Here is a 16,622-nt window from a genome sequence, read left to right on the forward strand (position 1 = left end):
TTACTCCCTTTTCATTTTTTTAATTCAAAACCTTGTTTTCCGACACTATGCTATAACAGCCCTCCATCTTTAATTCACAATATGTTCTTTTAGCCTAATGATCCTGTGCATACTGAATAGCTTATCATTGGTAATTCTAAAAATGTCTAGTAAATCCAAGTAATTCAATGTTTTTCATGTCTTAGAAATCCCAGAAAGTCTCAAGTAAGACTCTGAAGAAGAAAAAAAAAAAAAAAAATGGCTCCCCAATGGATTCCACATCCTAGCCCTTGGAACGTGTGAAAATTTCTCTATTTGGGGGGGGAAAACAAAATCTTTGCAGATGTGATTAAGTTAAGGGTCTTGAGATAGGAAAATTATCCTGGATCAATTGGTTGGGACCCATATGCTATCAATCAATCCTAAGCCTCTTTGATCAAGAAAGGCAATGTGACCATTGAGACAGAGATTGGAATGATAAAACCACTAGCACAGGTCTGCCAGCAGATGCCAGAAGCTGTAAAAACCAAGGAATGGATTTGTCCCTGAGAGCTTCTGGAAGAACAGAGCCTTTCTGACACCTTAATTTTAGCATAGTGATACTAATTTCAGACTTCTGTCCTCCAGAACTGCAAGAGAATAAATTTCTGTTGTCTTAAGCCACCAAGTTTGTGGTAGTTTTTTATGGTGGCAATAGAAAATTAATACAGATTCTTTTTGTTCACCAGAAACACCATGCTCACTTTAGGACAAAGATACTGTTGCCATATTGCTGTTAATGTTTTTAAAAATGCAATGAAAGGAACGTATTACTTTTGATAGAACTTTTAAGTCAGGAGTACGTTGGGAGTAGAATACGTACTGGAGTCAGGCCTCACTAGGAATCAGAAGCAGAATGACAGCTTCTGGCCATGGAATCAACTGTTAAAAACTTTTAACTTTTTAAAATTAATTATTGTGATGAAAGAATTAACTCTAGAAGATTGTCCTTACCCTGCACATTCCAAAGAATGATTTCTGGCTCAGTCTCCAAGCCCTTGAAATATCCTGCCTGATAAGAGGATCTTTGTTGACCCTGAGGCTTTGGACCATAGCAGGTAATCTATGCTAACAACAGGATTTATGGAGGAGGTTTTGAGCTACTTGGTATCAGCTTGACCTCTGGACCAGCTGGAGACCAAGGTCAGCTAGACCTATGGAACCAACTCTCAGTTAATACTTTGGACCCCAGGGCTCAGGTAATTTCCCTGGTTGGCAGTACCCCACGGTCACACATCAATGTTGGGACAGTAGCACTGCCCACGTAACTCCACTAAAACAGGACAGCTGGAAACTTTCTTTGGTCTCTACTGGACCCTGTTCTCTGTGACTTTTCCATTGTTGGTTTTTATCTATGTCTTTCTCATTGTAATAAACCATAACTGTGTTAGTGTAACAGCTTTGATGAGTTCTGTGAGTGCTCCTAGCAAATCATGGAACCGGAGGGTGGTCTTGGGGAATCCCCAAAAATAGGACTCAAAATTGTTGTCCACACAGTTATTCCATTTGGCAGCACATCCAGTCCAAGCCGGGAGCCAGGTTACCTGGTTCCAGGCTTTGTTCTGACACCATCGACTGACAAAGCTTCTCTCTTTGGCCAAACTCTGCTGGGCTCCTCTGAACTTTCTTCTCACTTAATCCCTGACTTTTGAGCTTCTGTGTTTGTCTCTCTAAGTGCATTCAGCCAGAATCTTCCATCCGCAATATCTGATCACCCTCCAAATCTGATTAGATTCCTCATCTTCCACCACCCCAGGCAATGTCTGATCACCCTGGCCTGCCATTAGCAAGAATCCTTTTAGGACCTTTTAGCCAGAACTCCCCACCCCCACCAACTACCTGTGATGTTTCCTCTGAGTAATGTTTCTGTTCATTGCCCCTGGTTATAATCCTGCTCCTTGGCTATAATTTCTACTTTTCCTTGTTGTATTTAGAGTTGACCCCACTGCTCTCACCCTTGTTAATAAACCAAATTACAGTAGTCCCCCTAAATAAAATCTCCCTTACTATTCTTGAACAAGGATTATGAGTAGTTTTTTCTTTTCTTTTTTTTTAAGATTTTATTTATTGACTTGACAGAGAGAGAGAGATCACAAGTAAGCAGAGAGACAGGCGAGGGGGGGGGGTGGGGAGCAGGCTCCCTGCTGAGCAGAGAGCTCAATGCGGGCCTGGATCCCAGGACCCTGAAGTCATGACCTGAGCCAACGGCAGAGGCTTAACCCACTGAGCCACCCAGGCGCCCCATGAGTGGTTTTTTCTTTACCACCACTTATTTAACCACTGTGGTTGTTAACTTATTCATATCTACTATGAAGGAGGTAAACTCAAAGATTTCACAGGTCCCTTCTGTACATGTCTACTTATATGTGGGGTTTTTTTTGTAAATATAATATGGTAATGTGAATGTATTTTCTCCTATTATTTTCTTAATATTTTCTTCTTTCTAGCTTTACAATAAGAACAATATAAAATACATACACAAAATATGTGTTAACTATGTTGTCAGTAAGGCTTTAATAGTTCAGTTTTTAGGAAGTCAAAAGTTATACATGATTTTCAGCTGTGCAGAGGTTGGTTCCCCCAACCACTGCATTGTTCAAGGTTCAGGTGTACCAGGAATATACCAAAATGAGTATGTTCTGTGACACAGTGTCATCCGGATACCTCCTTGGCTTTCATTTTGCTGCATGACTATTGAAGATAAATTGGTTCAACTTCTCTGATTAGCTTGGGGGCATGGAGGTACCTGGGTGGCTCAGTTGGCTAAGTGACAGCCTTCAGCCCAGGTCATGATCCTGGAGTCTAAGGATCAAGTCCCGCATTGGCCTCCCTGCTCAGCAGGGAGTCTGCTTCTCCCTCTGACCCTACCCCATCTCACACTCTCTCCCTCAAATAAATAAATAAATAAATAAATAAATAAAAGCTTTAAAAACAAAACAAAACATAAAAACAACTTGGGGGCACCACAGATAGGAGCAGCTGTTGCCTTCATTTTGTGCAGACTTGCTCAGGGGTCTTTTGTAAACCTCTGATCTGCTGTTGTGTATACCAGAGTCTGTACTTTGAGGTAGGATCATAGCATAGCAGCCTCTGCCTGAAGCCTGAAAAACCTAGGAGAATATAAAATTTGAAAAAACAATTCTCATCAGTATGCAAGCCTTAATGGCACCTGAATTATGCATTGTGCACATAAATCTATAACTGAAAATGCTCCAGGCTTTCTCCTTCCTCCTGGAAAAAGAATTTTCTCAAGTAAACTTGTTTTGTGAGAGAAACCTTTACCCATAGGTTTTTATTGCCACCATCCCAGCCCTTTATGACTGGAAACAAAGTTTGGATCTTCCAAAGAGCAGAAAATATTTAAATCTACTTAAAAGTCGTCTCCCTTTGAAGTATGTTTTTCTGAAGACATCAGAGCCAAATAATACAGAGGGCATGGACTAGGAGACAGGAACAATCTTTAGAGCAGGAATTCCTGCATTAACCCTGTGTTTTCGGCAAACCACACACCTCCTGGGTTCGTCTTCTTAGACGTTACTTCGATAGAGGATGGCAATGCCTGTTTCCCATTATTCTTGAAAGGCACACAAAACAAACACCCCAGTAAGGGAGCTTCAATATTGCATGTTTATTTGGCCATATGGTGACATAATCTTCACTTTTTTGTTCTCTCTCTCCTTTTATAGGGTAACTGTGTCAGCCATGTGCCTTATGGATTTCAGCAGGTTTCCTCTTGACACTCAAAGCTGTTCCCTTGAACTGGAAAGCTGTAAGTCTTACTTCCTGATGGAGTGAGTACTCACGATCTGAACATACCATCACATATCTGCATGTATGTAAGCATGTACTTACCAAGCATTTACAAATCTTGATATAAGTTAAATATATTGATTCAAAATAATTACTTTTTTTTTTTAACCAAAGATGATGCAGATTGTCTCTCAAAAGAGAACACCCAGGGAAAGGATGTTTTCATAAGTACGTATTCTGTAGTTTCCACCTGATTATAAAGGAGCAAGTTCCCTAAAAGGGTATATTCTTGCTAATGTTATTAACATAGACTGACACACCTCCCAAATTTGGAAAGCTCTGGAATTCATTTTCCCAAATAAGTCATAGTCTTCTATTAAATGTACATGGGCTCCCCAGAAAAAAAGGCAGCTATAGTCATAGACCCTCTAATCAAAGCTGCGGGGGGGCTTCTGAGCTGTCTCCTTGTCAGTCACTGGTGCTGAGCCCTCAGTGGTTTTTGGCACCACGTCTTAAAAGCTGACTGCAGATTTTCATAATGTGGCCAAAACGCTGGGAATCTCAGTGGATGCTCCTCCCCAAGTGCATGAGGAGCTTTCTGTAACACTATTTGGTTTCAGAAGAAAATTCATTTTTGCTTTTGTTTTTCTGGTGAAAAGTTCCTTTTTGTTGATACATTGAGTTTTTAAAAACTGCCCCTTGGTCTCTCTTCATCGCCTCATCCCTCCACATGACAATCTCCATTCTTTTAAGATATCTTGTCAGCTAGATATTAAGTACCCTAAAACAAATGAAACTGAGGTTAAATGAGACTTTCTAAGGGGATTTTTTTAATCAACATATACTCTATTTTCAGGGGTCAGATCTGTGAATCATCAGTCTTATACAATTTACAGCACTTACCGTAGCACTTACCCTCCCCAGTGTCCATCACCCAGCCACCCTCTCCCTCCACCCCCCTCCCCTCCAACAACCCTCCGTTTGTTTCCTGAGATTAGGAGTCTTTTATGGTTTGTCTCCCTCTCTGGTTTCATTGTGTTTTATTTTTCCCTCCCTTCTCCTATGATCTTTGTCTTGTTTCTCAAATTCCTCATATCGGGGAGATCACATGATAATTGTCTTTCTCTGATTGACTTACTTCGCTTAGCATAATACCCTCTAGTTCCATCCACATCATTGAAAATGGCAAGATTTGGGGGTTTTTTGATGCTACATAATAATTCATTGTGTGTGTGTGTGTGTCTGTATATATATACATATATATACACACATATGTACATATACATATATATATATAATCACATCTTCAGAAGAAAATTCTTTATGAATTCAGCTCATTTTGGAATTTCATCCAAGAGAGCTGCAAAACTAGAGGGCCCTGATGAACTGGGGTCAGGCCTCTGACTTGGAGCAGGTGGTTCTGTATGTGAGGACTCAGGGCACACAGGGAGGGGAACAGTGATTTGGAGAGTTTTAACAGGACGTTTGGGCACAAGAAAGACCACCACACTATGCCAGTGATTAGGCCCAAGTTTGGGAGACTATTCTTCTCTTTTTTTGATATGGGTATTATTAGTCTATCAGCAAACGTTTTTCGGGATCCCATAACTACACGTCACCGGACCAGGCACCTCATGATTCTGGTGATTCCAGTGACAGGAATATTATTCTCTTGCTTTAGATGCCTACAATGAAGAGGATCTAATGCTGTACTGGAAACAGGGAAACAGGTCCCTAAATACTGATGAGCATATTTCCCTTTCTCAGTTCTTCATTGAGGACTTCAGTGCATCCAGTGGATTCGCTTTCTACAGCAGCACAGGTGCCTTATATTATGTGGACAGTTCATCAGCATTTACTGAACACCCACTGTTTGCAAAGCACCACAACCTGTGAAAAAACCTGAATCCAAACGCATGTCCTGTTTGGCCAGCACCCTCTTTCCTTCTTCACAGGCAGCCTCTTCCACCTTTCCAGTACATGACTTCTCTTCCTTGTGCAGTCACCTCTGAATAAATGCCTTGCTTCCACGCCTGGCCTCCACGGTCTACTCTGAACACAGCAGACCGAGTGATCTTTGAAAACATAAAGACCACAATCCTTTCTTACTTAAAACCTTCCAGTGTGTTTCCACCACACTTACAACAAAACTCACATGTCTCAAATGGCCTACAAGGCGCATATGATCTACCTCTGACCTCACCACTACACCCGCCCCCTCTGCTCTCTGCACACTGGCCTTCTAGCCTGTCCTCAACACACACACCTATCTCATTCTCCCCACACAGCTTCTGCTTCGGCCCTTTCCTCTCTCTGCCTGGAATGATCTTCCCCCAGTTTTCTCATGACCAGCTCCCTCCTCCCATTCAGGGTGTTGTTCAAATACTATCTCGCAGAGTGCTTTCTTAACCATTGTGTCTAAACTAGGCCTCCTTCCTCACCATTCCCTGTCTCTATTCGTCTTCACAACACTTAACACTACCTGAAATATCTCTCTCGTTGACTGCTTTCTTTCCTGAGGGCCTGACTAGAAAGAGTGCACGACATCAGTCTGCCTTGTTCACCGTTTCTTCCCCAGCACCTGGAATGGGCACGGCACGTGATAGATACCCAATAAATTCCGCCATGCTTGCTTCAGCAGCACATATACTGGGGGAGTCAGGCAGAAACACAGAAAGTCTGTTCAATATCAGGCCTATATTGTATACTCTTCACTATGACAGATATACTTGTCATTTGGCAACATGAATTCTTGGTACTTTTTGAATAATACTTGATCCCTGTTGATTAAAGTTGGAAGTAGCTTCCTCTTCCCTGGTTATTAGCATTCTGGGTCATTTAAGGAAGAATCCCTATAAAATGCCATTTCAGATTTTTGAAGCCTGGAAAATGTATGCTGCCACTGAGTTTCAGAGCCGTCCTGCCTAGAATCTTTTTACCTACTGACTTTTCTCCCTGGAGGTGCTCTATTCTGCCCTTAGACTCTGGAGAGGGTTCTCTGGGTATTATCTAAAAACCTGAATCATTAAGAGAGCAATCAAAAATGTACATCACAGGGAAGGTAAAGGTCTTTTTAGAACCAACAGCTATGTAACCATTTAGATCCAGAACAAACGCTCTGTTTCACTTATTTGTCTATAATGCTTGGGATACAGCAGGTAATGCTACTAACTGTAATAATATAAGTAACACACATATTATTTGTTTTAATCATTTGTATACCCTTGGTACATAGTGGATGCTCAATAGGTAATTGCTAAATGAATGAATGAGAGGTAAATAATTTGAAAAAAAAATTCAGAGATGTTTAAAGAAAAAGCCTTTGTAATCCTACCTTCCTAGAGATAAAATGTTATTATTTTTATAAATTTCCTTCTCCTTTTTGTTTTCTCTCTTTGTATTTCTCTATATAGATAGATACAGTTGACCCTCAAACAACACAAGTTTGAGCTGCAAGGTCCACTTAAATGTGAATTTTTTTTGATAAATACAGTATGGTTCTGCACATGTATTTTCTCTCCCTTATGGTTTTTTTAAACAATTTTTTCTCTAGCTTACTTTATTGTAAAAATACACTGCATAAAATGTACAAAATATGTTTTACTCAACTGTTATGTTTACTGAGGCTTCTAAGCAGCAGTAGACTGTTAGTAGTTAGGTTTGGGGGACTGTAAGTTTCTATGTAGATTTTCAACAATACCAGGGCCAGCACTCCTAAGCCCTACATTATTCAAGGGTCAACTGTCTGAGTATTTTTTATCAGGATTTTTAATGCTCTGAGTCCTAAATTTAATTAATATTTAAACAAAGGAATGTGTGTAATGAACAATGATACATACCAAGTATAATTTATAACTATTTTCATTTTGCTGTTATGATGAAATAACTTTGGCACATGATAGATTAGGACAAAGTCTTTTCAGTGTTTGAAGCTATTACAATGTCATATATATGAAGCATAGAAATTCAAGAGTATTGCTTCCTGCACAGAATATATGCTTCATATATAAAATGGCAATGTCTCTTCAGATTTTGAAACACAAGTATCCAAAATATTCACCCAACCATCGTCTTATAAAGAAAAGTTTAATTTTCATTTCCAAATTCTTATTTCACCAGTATGCCATTCCATTGGCCTCACCATCTTTTTATTTGTCCTAGTGAGACTTTTTAAGCCCTATCAGACAGGTCCAACACTAGCTGATTTTTTTCTTCTAGTCATGTTTTAGAGTCCACCTAAAGCCACACAGAATACTTATATTGTAAAGCTTATATGGTAAAACTCAGGAAAATGCTTTTAAGTGTCTTAAAATCCACTAAAAATTCTTAACAGTCCAGTATGGTTACAATTTTAAGAAAAAACATTTTTATTTCTAAGAAAATCTTAAAAAAGAAAAGAATTAGGTTTAAATATACATGGTTTGTATAGCATGATAGAAAATTATCCATAATAATTTTTAAAATTTTTAAATAATGTTATAGAAGAATATATATATATAATCCTATATTTGTTATTTTAAAAGGCACTTACTTATATAGGGGAACCTGGGTAGCTCAATCAGTTAAACATCTGCCTTTAGCTCAGGTCATGAGCCCAGGGCCCTAGGATATAGCCCTGCATCATGCTCCCTGCTCAGTGGGGAGCCTGTTTCTCCCTCTCCCTCTGTCACTCCCTCTGTTTGTGCTCTCTCACTCTCTTTCTGTCAAATAAATAAATAAAATCTTTTTTTAAAGGATTTTTATATGTGGTTTTTGAATGTCTGGAAAGATTAATAGTTGATACTTCTGAGAGTTGAGTATAGAGCGGCGATATTTTCAATTTTATTTCAACACGTCTGTATTTTTAAATTGTTACAACTTATACATTTCTAATAAGAAAGATTAAAATCTGTTTTAAGACTATAAAAATATAAGAGTAAAGCATTTTGGAAGTTGTAGTCAAATATCTTTTTTTAAGATTTTATTTATTTATTTGAGAGAGAAAGAGTGGGAGTGCGAAGGGTAGAGGGAGAGGGAGAGAGTCGTAAGCAGACTCCTCACTGAGTGTGGAACCTGACATGGAGCTTGATCTCATGACCCTGAGATCATGACCTGAGCTGAAACCAAGAATGGGAAGCTTAACCAACTGCACCACCCAGGCACCTCCAAATATCAAGTTATTAATCATATATGTGTTTATTCAATGATGCTTAGGTTTCAGAAAGATTAACACTTACAAATTTATTTTAGCTTACAAGTGTATGATAGTTCTGCCTCACATTAATCATGAATTATTAAATATAGCCTCTTGAGACCTAAACCCAGATGTTTTTCTTAGATTAGTATCCTGTTTAAACATATGAGCTTCATCAGAAATAATCTGTTCACATTTATATTCCTAACATTATAACAACCCCCATAACCTCTGTATAGCCAAATCAGCTATACAGGAAAAACTGCACTTCTGGTTCTGGTTAGAAGAGCCAGAAATAGAGTTATAATTATACAACTTTAGTTTCCATTTGATAGCTGAACCATCAGTTCCCACTTTTTCCTTGGCATCTTTACCACCTCCCAAGAATGTTAACAAGCAGGGGAGGGCTTCTGCCCTCTCTTAACTTTCAATGTCCCTCACAATCATGCACTATAAATTTACAAAGAAAAACAAAAATGACTCCTGCCCCTAAAGAATGCATTGATCATTACTCTTTATTGCAGCATAACATAGAGGCTAAAAGTTCAAGTTTTGGAGACGGACTGCATGAGTTCAAATTCCGCCCCTGCCACTTACTAGAAATGTAGGCAAGTTGCTTAGTCTCCCTAAGCCTCAATGTCTTCATCTTTAAATTGGTTTTATAACACTCTCTACCTCATAGAGTTGTGAAGATACATGATTTAATACATTTAAATAATTTAGAATACTGTCTACCATAAATACCTCTGAATACTGTCTGCCATACTCAGGAAATATTAGCTAGTAGAGCTAGTATTAGGTCATCACTGTTTTCAACAACAACGTCATCAGGATCCTTTCAAAACAGAATGAGGCCTTTAGTGTCACAGGCCATTGAAGGTGACAGTGTCCACATATAAAAACCTTCTCGAACATTGTCTTGAGACTGACTCCTTAAGTCTCCCTAGGGGAGATAAGAGATGGTATTGTGGTTGAAGCTATAGGCCAGGAAGAGCTCAACCACAATGCCATCCCTAGTCTCCCCTGCCCTGAAGAACCACACAACAGAACAGGTTTCTCCTGCTCGGTTGACAAAAACAAAATTATTATTCAGAGAATTACGACTAAAGAAAGGACCCTGTTCATAGTTAAAACCATATAAACTAACAGTGTCTTTCTTTATGAAATTCTTCTACAACTTTTCCTTATCTCCTTTAATCTCATGATAATTATATGAAGGTATAATATCAGAGAGGCTGTTATCCCACTCTACAGCTAGAATCAAAATTCTCAGCTGCACACAATAATGGAGTAGGACTATAACATGGGAAATATTAGACAATGAATAGTTCAAAAAATAGTGTATATTCTGACTTTACAATATACTATGTAATGTGTCTTTTATTTCCCTTGGGAATGAAATTTTTTGCTATTCCTGGAACATATATCAACTGATGGTGAGAGAGAACTCCAGAACAGATAAGGACAAGCAGGGTCATCAGCATGTAACTGAGAATAGAATACTAAGAGGAGAGTCTGCCAATTTAGGGTGGGTTTGCTAGATTTATGTTTGGGCTGAATGCCCAAATAGTGACCTGATCCATCTATTAAGTGTGCCATCTTGAGTTTCCTAAGAAACTACTCCTGAGACTGGTACAAAATGTTCTCTAAACCCTTTTGCAATGCTTGTGATTTTGCTTTGTAATTTTTTACCTATAGTTTCTTGGGTTTGTTTTTGGCTTTACACTTCCTTCCAGCCAGTGTGAAAAAGGAAACCTGAACAAAATTGCGTGAATGTGACCACAATTGTTGCTTCTGATCAGCATGAACCAATCAATATTACCAACATGAGTTTATATAATTCCAACCAGAAGCAAAGAAACATCACCAATTGATTATTTTTTTCAGATTTATTATAGATAAATTAATGGTACCCACTAGTCTTTATGAATCCCTTTATGAATCCCTTGCTACCTAGATTCCAACTTGAAATCCAATGACTCAGTAGCCACTGTGAATCTTTTACTTCAGATAAAATGTTCCCTTTCATTCGTTAAAGTTAATAAATGGTTTATTGGCTGTTGCCCCAGTCATTAGTCATGTATTGAAGACTTGCCCACTTGCAGAAACAATATATTTTGGAGAAAGGTTTTTAAAGGCCAATCCACAAAATATAATTACCAGTCATTCCTGAATAACAGCTATGAAATTTAAGGGGAATCTTTGAATCACCTAACTAAGCAGACTACAGGGCAGTTCAACAAACACGGATGGGGCGACAGGCTCGGGCCCTGTCCTCCTGCTGGGTAAACAGCGATGAGTGTGCTCAGTTCCATGTTCCCTTAGAGCTTAGAGTTTAAAGAAGCACGTGATTTCACTTAGTGTGACGTTTACATGAGGACACCTGTTCTAAGGAAAACTCAATTTTTCTCATAGGTTGGTACAATAGGCTTTTCATCAACTTTGTGCTAAGGAGGCATATTTTCTTCTTCGTGCTGCAAACCTATTTCCCAGCTATGCTGATGGTGATGCTTTCGTGGGTTTCATTTTGGATTGACCAGAGAGCTGTTCCTGCAAGAGTTTCCCTGGGTAAGTACCTTTATGAAATGTTAATATCAGAGAAAGTTCTAGAAGGTCAAAAAAAAAAGTGGAGAGGAAAAGAGTCATGGCTTACTAGGGGTGGTTAGAGACACGCATTCAGGTTACAACATTTATCTTCACAACCTCAGGGGCAAACTGTAATTGGACTCTTTCCTTGGGAACTGAGGCATTAGGTACGAAGCCTGCACCAGCTGACCAAAAGGGAAATAATAAGGAGAAATTATGAAACTACGGAGCATAAACAGCCTCACTTTAGAAACCTGTCTCCTCACTTTCAGGGAAACCTCCTCATCCTTGCCCCAACCCACTTCTCTTTGTGCGACAAACTTTTGCATCATTAAAAAAAAAAAAGGATCCTTCAAACTAACACACGCTGTACTATTGGTATTTGAATATATGACTTCTTGGGTAGGGGGCAATGTTAATTAGAAATCAGGGCTTAACCTAAACACCAAAATCAGAACCAACCCCAGTGAAATTCCAGTTACTATGGTTCTCTACTTGGCAAGAGATTCAGGGGCGGGGGATGGGGGCAGACATTGCCAGCTTCATTAAGTCATCACACAGGTATGATTATCTACTCCATCTAGCATGCACGTACCACTGTCACACAGACTGATTTATGGGAACGATTTCAGGCCTGCTTAGTGGTGACTGAGGTCTTATAATGTGGAAGATGCCTGGCTAAGCACTTGGATAACCTGTTACTGAATCAGAACCCGAGAGTCAATCCCACTTGCCTTCTCAGTTGTTTTAGGGCAGAGCTCCCTCATTTCAGCTGATTTTGTTCTTTGACCTGTAATGCTCTACCCAGACAGAAGATTGTTATAAGTGCTTCCTAATCATTGTAATTATCACACAATTCATTCCAGAAAGGGTGATTTCTAAGCTAATGTTCACAAATTATATGCATACTTCAAAAGATCATTTGAAAGACATAAATTGTCATTAATATTAATAATTTGTTTGCCTCTTTCCCCTATTAAAAGCTTCAATCTATAAGCAGTTGAGGTTTGACTATCTTCATGGGAAAAAATACCACCTGAATGATAATTAAATTATTGCGGCTGGGCCTTCACATCGGAGCAGTCGCGCCCTGACCTCGCTACGCACTGGGGCAGGGGAGAGCTGCACAGGAGATGAGAGGCACATTTCCAGCCCTCAAGACAGAATGAGAAAGACATTCAGTCTCTAAAGGTTTATGAACATGATTTCCAATCAGATTCCTGAAGCCAACGGCTTAGCTCTTACACTTTGAAAATGACAAGTAATAAAAGCTGGTTCCAGGGCGGGCTGGGGAGAATGGAGAACACTGAAGTGCCTTTAAGTCGCCCCGGAAATTCTGTGCTTCTTGCATCTACATCTGATTCCCTAAGGTGTTGGGAAATTGCTATGTAGATTTATGTAAAATAACATATAAATCAGAACTGTCTCTCTCCCCTCTTAATAAAGGGAACTGTAGTATTCCTATTCCACGGCTACCCTCTCAGGCTTTTGCTTCCTAACACCCTCAAGTTTTCTCAAAGATATTTTGTGCTCTGGGGGCACCTGGGTGGCTTAGTCTGTTAAGCATCCGACTCTTGATTTCAGCTCAAGTCGGGAGATTGAGCCCTACATCAAGCTCTGTGCTGGGCCTGGAGCCTGCTTAAGATTTTCTCTCTCCCTTTCCCTTCCCCTCAGTTCTCTTCTCTCTCTCTCTCTCTCTCTCTCTCTCTCTCTCTCTCTCTCTTCTTGCTCTTAGAAAAACAAAATAAGATAAAGATATTTTGCACTCTGCTTTACTGGCTGTTTCCAAATACTGGGCCAACTGATTCTCCAGAAGTTCCTTCTAACTGTCTATCTCATTTGCCTTTTATCAGTTGTTTCCCCTTCATCACACCCTGAAGTATTTAGTACTATTAAGCCTTCTTACCAAATTCAGAACCAAGGGTAATGGTCAAAACCCCAGCCTCCTCTTTCTCATCTGCAAAATGAGATGATTAATACAGCCTTCCAAGGTCACCGTATGAAATGAATGGGAGCTTTCGTCTCAATGGCCTGCCCCATAGTGTTTGATAAAACTAAACAAACTAGCAATAAATTTGGAGAACTCTGCAAATAAATTTGCAAATAAATTTGCAGTACTCTGTGCTAGCCTACGTTTTCTCCTCTTTTAGACTTTTCTTTCACTTGTCTTCCTTGCACTCCTTGAGTCTGGGATAACTCCCTCCCAAGGTTTTGCTTGTTTTTGATTTGCTCATCAAATGGAGCAAGCCTCTTGTTTCTGACTACTGTCTCTATGGAAAAAAAGAAAAAAAAAAATCCCAAATCTAAGTCTTTATCTCAGATCTTTCTCTCAGGTTCCAGGTAGTATTCCCAGCGGCCTGCTGGACCTCATCTCCAGGTTCTACAAGTGTTCCACTTGTTCAAAACCCAGCAGATTGTTATTGCCCCCTCTAGACTCCTGCCCTAACTCCATTTTTCTCTCTTGGCTTTTCTTGTTCTTTTAAGGGCCCCCAAGGTGTTGAATCTTTCATAGTTGGAGCCTCAATTTCCTTCTTAGTCTTTAGCAGTCATTCTTAGGTATTATCTGGAACCCCAGAGAGATTTGTTTTTGTGGGTTATATCTATCATTATTAGCCATGTTGGATATTAAAACAGAATTTTTAAAAATATGTGTTAGTCCATTTAAATAACAATAACCTCATTACAAGTTAATACATTCTATGAAAAATAACTTTTTTTCTAAAAGAAAAAATTAGTGAGAGGAGAATTGTTGTACATTTTTGCAGATCTTTAATATCTGGCCTTCTGGAGAATAGTTGGATCCTCACCTCTGCTTCTTCAGTCTGATGTAAAAGTTTCAGCTGAAATGCAGGGGGAAAAAACTGACATTGCTCAGATATGTGGATGGAGAAAAAAAGCCACATTTCAATAGTGTTTTCCAGTAATTGTGCATAGTCTTCCGTGACACTGTACCAAAACTCAGTAAGTGACAGCTTCTTAAAGGTTAGTTACAGTGTGAAATCTGAAACCATATCAATGAATTTCTTTCTATTCTATTAGATTAAAATGCATTGACCTACCTTGCATTTTGACTGGATCTTTTTACCTAGGCATCAATCATTTGAAAACTATTAGTGCACTGAACTATATCTTCCCAAAGCTCATGTAATGCACTATACAATGTCAAAAAAATCACATTTGGGGCATCTGGGGGGGTAGTCAGTCAGCTAAGCGTCCAACTCTTTATTTTGGCTTAGGTCATGATCTCAGAGCCCTGTGTTGGGCTCTATGCTCAGTAGAGAGTCTGCTTGAGATTCTCTCTCTTCCTCTCCCTTTGCCCCTCCCCCTGCTCACACTAAATAAATAAATAAATAAATAAATAAATAAAATTTTCTAAAAAGTCACATTTATTAATGTCACCATTAATCTCATGAAAAAGTGTTTGAGTAGTGGGAAGCTCTCAAGCTTATAGTGATGGATAGGTATTTAACATCATTTGAGTTTTGATTTGAAAGCTCAAATTTTATTATTAGATAACAAATATCAGGGTTGTTTTATCTCAAGTGAGAGGCTTACATTACTCCGTTTTGAGAAATGTCTGCTAGATACCCAAATCTGGACAACCATAATTTGTCTGTGAGTTGTTATTTTAAGTGAAAGTGGTGTTCCATTTTTCAAAATGTCTGGTGTTCAGTGTGTAACTCAATGGCCTGAGTCCTTTTCCTCCAGACAGCCATTGCTCTTTGGTATGCAAAAGTGCCTTCTATATATCTCTCATTTCATCAACCAGAATATTAAGAAGGCATATACACAAGAGTTATAATGTAATAAAATTAGCAACTTTTCCTGATTTTTTTATTGTGATGCTAAAAGCTAAAGAACACAGTGACTGTTAGATTAGTTGGGTGCTTCTGCCTTAATTCATGTGAAGGCAACAATAGCTTTTCCCACCAGTGCTTCACACCGTTGAAAATATCAACATAATGAAAAAGGTAAATAACATCTTAGTGTGAAACCCATCTTCACTACACAGACCCTCAGAAAATGTCTTGGAGAGCCCAAAGGGCCCACTGACCACACTTTGAGAACTGTGGCTATAAGGTATCTAAATCTTCAGAGTCAGCCTTCTTTATAATATCCTTGTGCTTTCTTTTCCATTCCTCTTGCCTTGACCAGACCTGGGACCCTTTTTAATTTTCCCTGGATTCCTCTAACCTCTATCTGCCCAGTGTCATCTTGCAAGGCTGTGAAATCTGACCCAAATGGGAGTAGGGAGCAGAAGTCCAGCCCAAGCTCCATGGGACATGGTTTTGGGTGACATCCTTCAGAAAAAGCAGGTGATATCCACCAAAAAATTTATTAATTTGCACAAAGCTGTAGTCTGGGCTTGTAAAGGCCTTATAGTTGCTTATTTCATTTCCTACTCTTCATCCTGCAATTCAACCCTACTACCAGAGTAATATCTCAGAACTCAACTGTGATCAAAATACTCTCATCTCAAATGCCATTGGAATAAATACTCTCAGTTTGGAATCCAAGGTGTCACTTGAAAGTTGCCAAATGAAATAACGGACACTTGGTTAAATTTGAGTTTTAGACAAGGATCAAATAATGTTTTATAAAATTATATCCTAAATATTGCATGGGATATACTTATACTAAAACTTTACTTGTTGTTTATCTGAAATGCAGATATAACTAAGTGTCCTGTATTTTTATTTGCTACGTCTTCAACCATATTCCTGCCCCTAAGCTTCAACTAGTTTGAATATTCAGTGTTCTCAAACAGCTACCCATGCCTAACTGATTATCTTCCCTATAGTACTTTGGTACCTTTGTTCTTGTTCTTACTCTACCTAGGATGTTCTCTCTACCTATCGTTCTCTGTCAAAGACTTGCCATTTCTCAATGGCCACAAGCTTTTGCTAATAGCTCCAGGCAGACATGGTGTCTCCCATATTTGAACTACATGGTGCTTTGTATCTCTCCTAAGGTATCTCTTCTACTTCCTCTATTTTGTATGTAGCCATGGAGTGCCTTGGTAGCTTATCTTGTGTCCTCTATTAGAAGGTGAATTCCTTAAGGACAAGGATCATTATGACCACCCTTTTTGTTT

At 39.0% G+C, this 16,622-nt stretch overlaps 1 protein-coding gene across 1 annotated transcript in view; it reads left to right on the forward strand.

The window, feature by feature from the left end:
- Positions 1-16,622, forward strand: part of GABRR3 (gamma-aminobutyric acid type A receptor subunit rho3) — a 44,103-nt gene that overhangs the window by 18,064 nt on the left and 9,417 nt on the right. Inside the window, exons 6-8 of the mRNA XM_059165269.1 lie at positions 3,705-3,787; positions 5,450-5,590; positions 11,357-11,509. Coding sequence (XP_059021252.1) covers positions 3,705-3,787; positions 5,450-5,590; positions 11,357-11,509 — 377 coding nt within the window. The remainder of the gene's footprint in view (positions 1-3,704; positions 3,788-5,449; positions 5,591-11,356; positions 11,510-16,622) is intronic.

This window comes from Mustela lutreola, chromosome 2, assembly GCF_030435805.1.
Source record: "Mustela lutreola isolate mMusLut2 chromosome 2, mMusLut2.pri, whole genome shotgun sequence".
In the NCBI taxonomy this organism is placed as follows: domain Eukaryota; kingdom Metazoa; phylum Chordata; class Mammalia; order Carnivora; family Mustelidae; genus Mustela; species Mustela lutreola.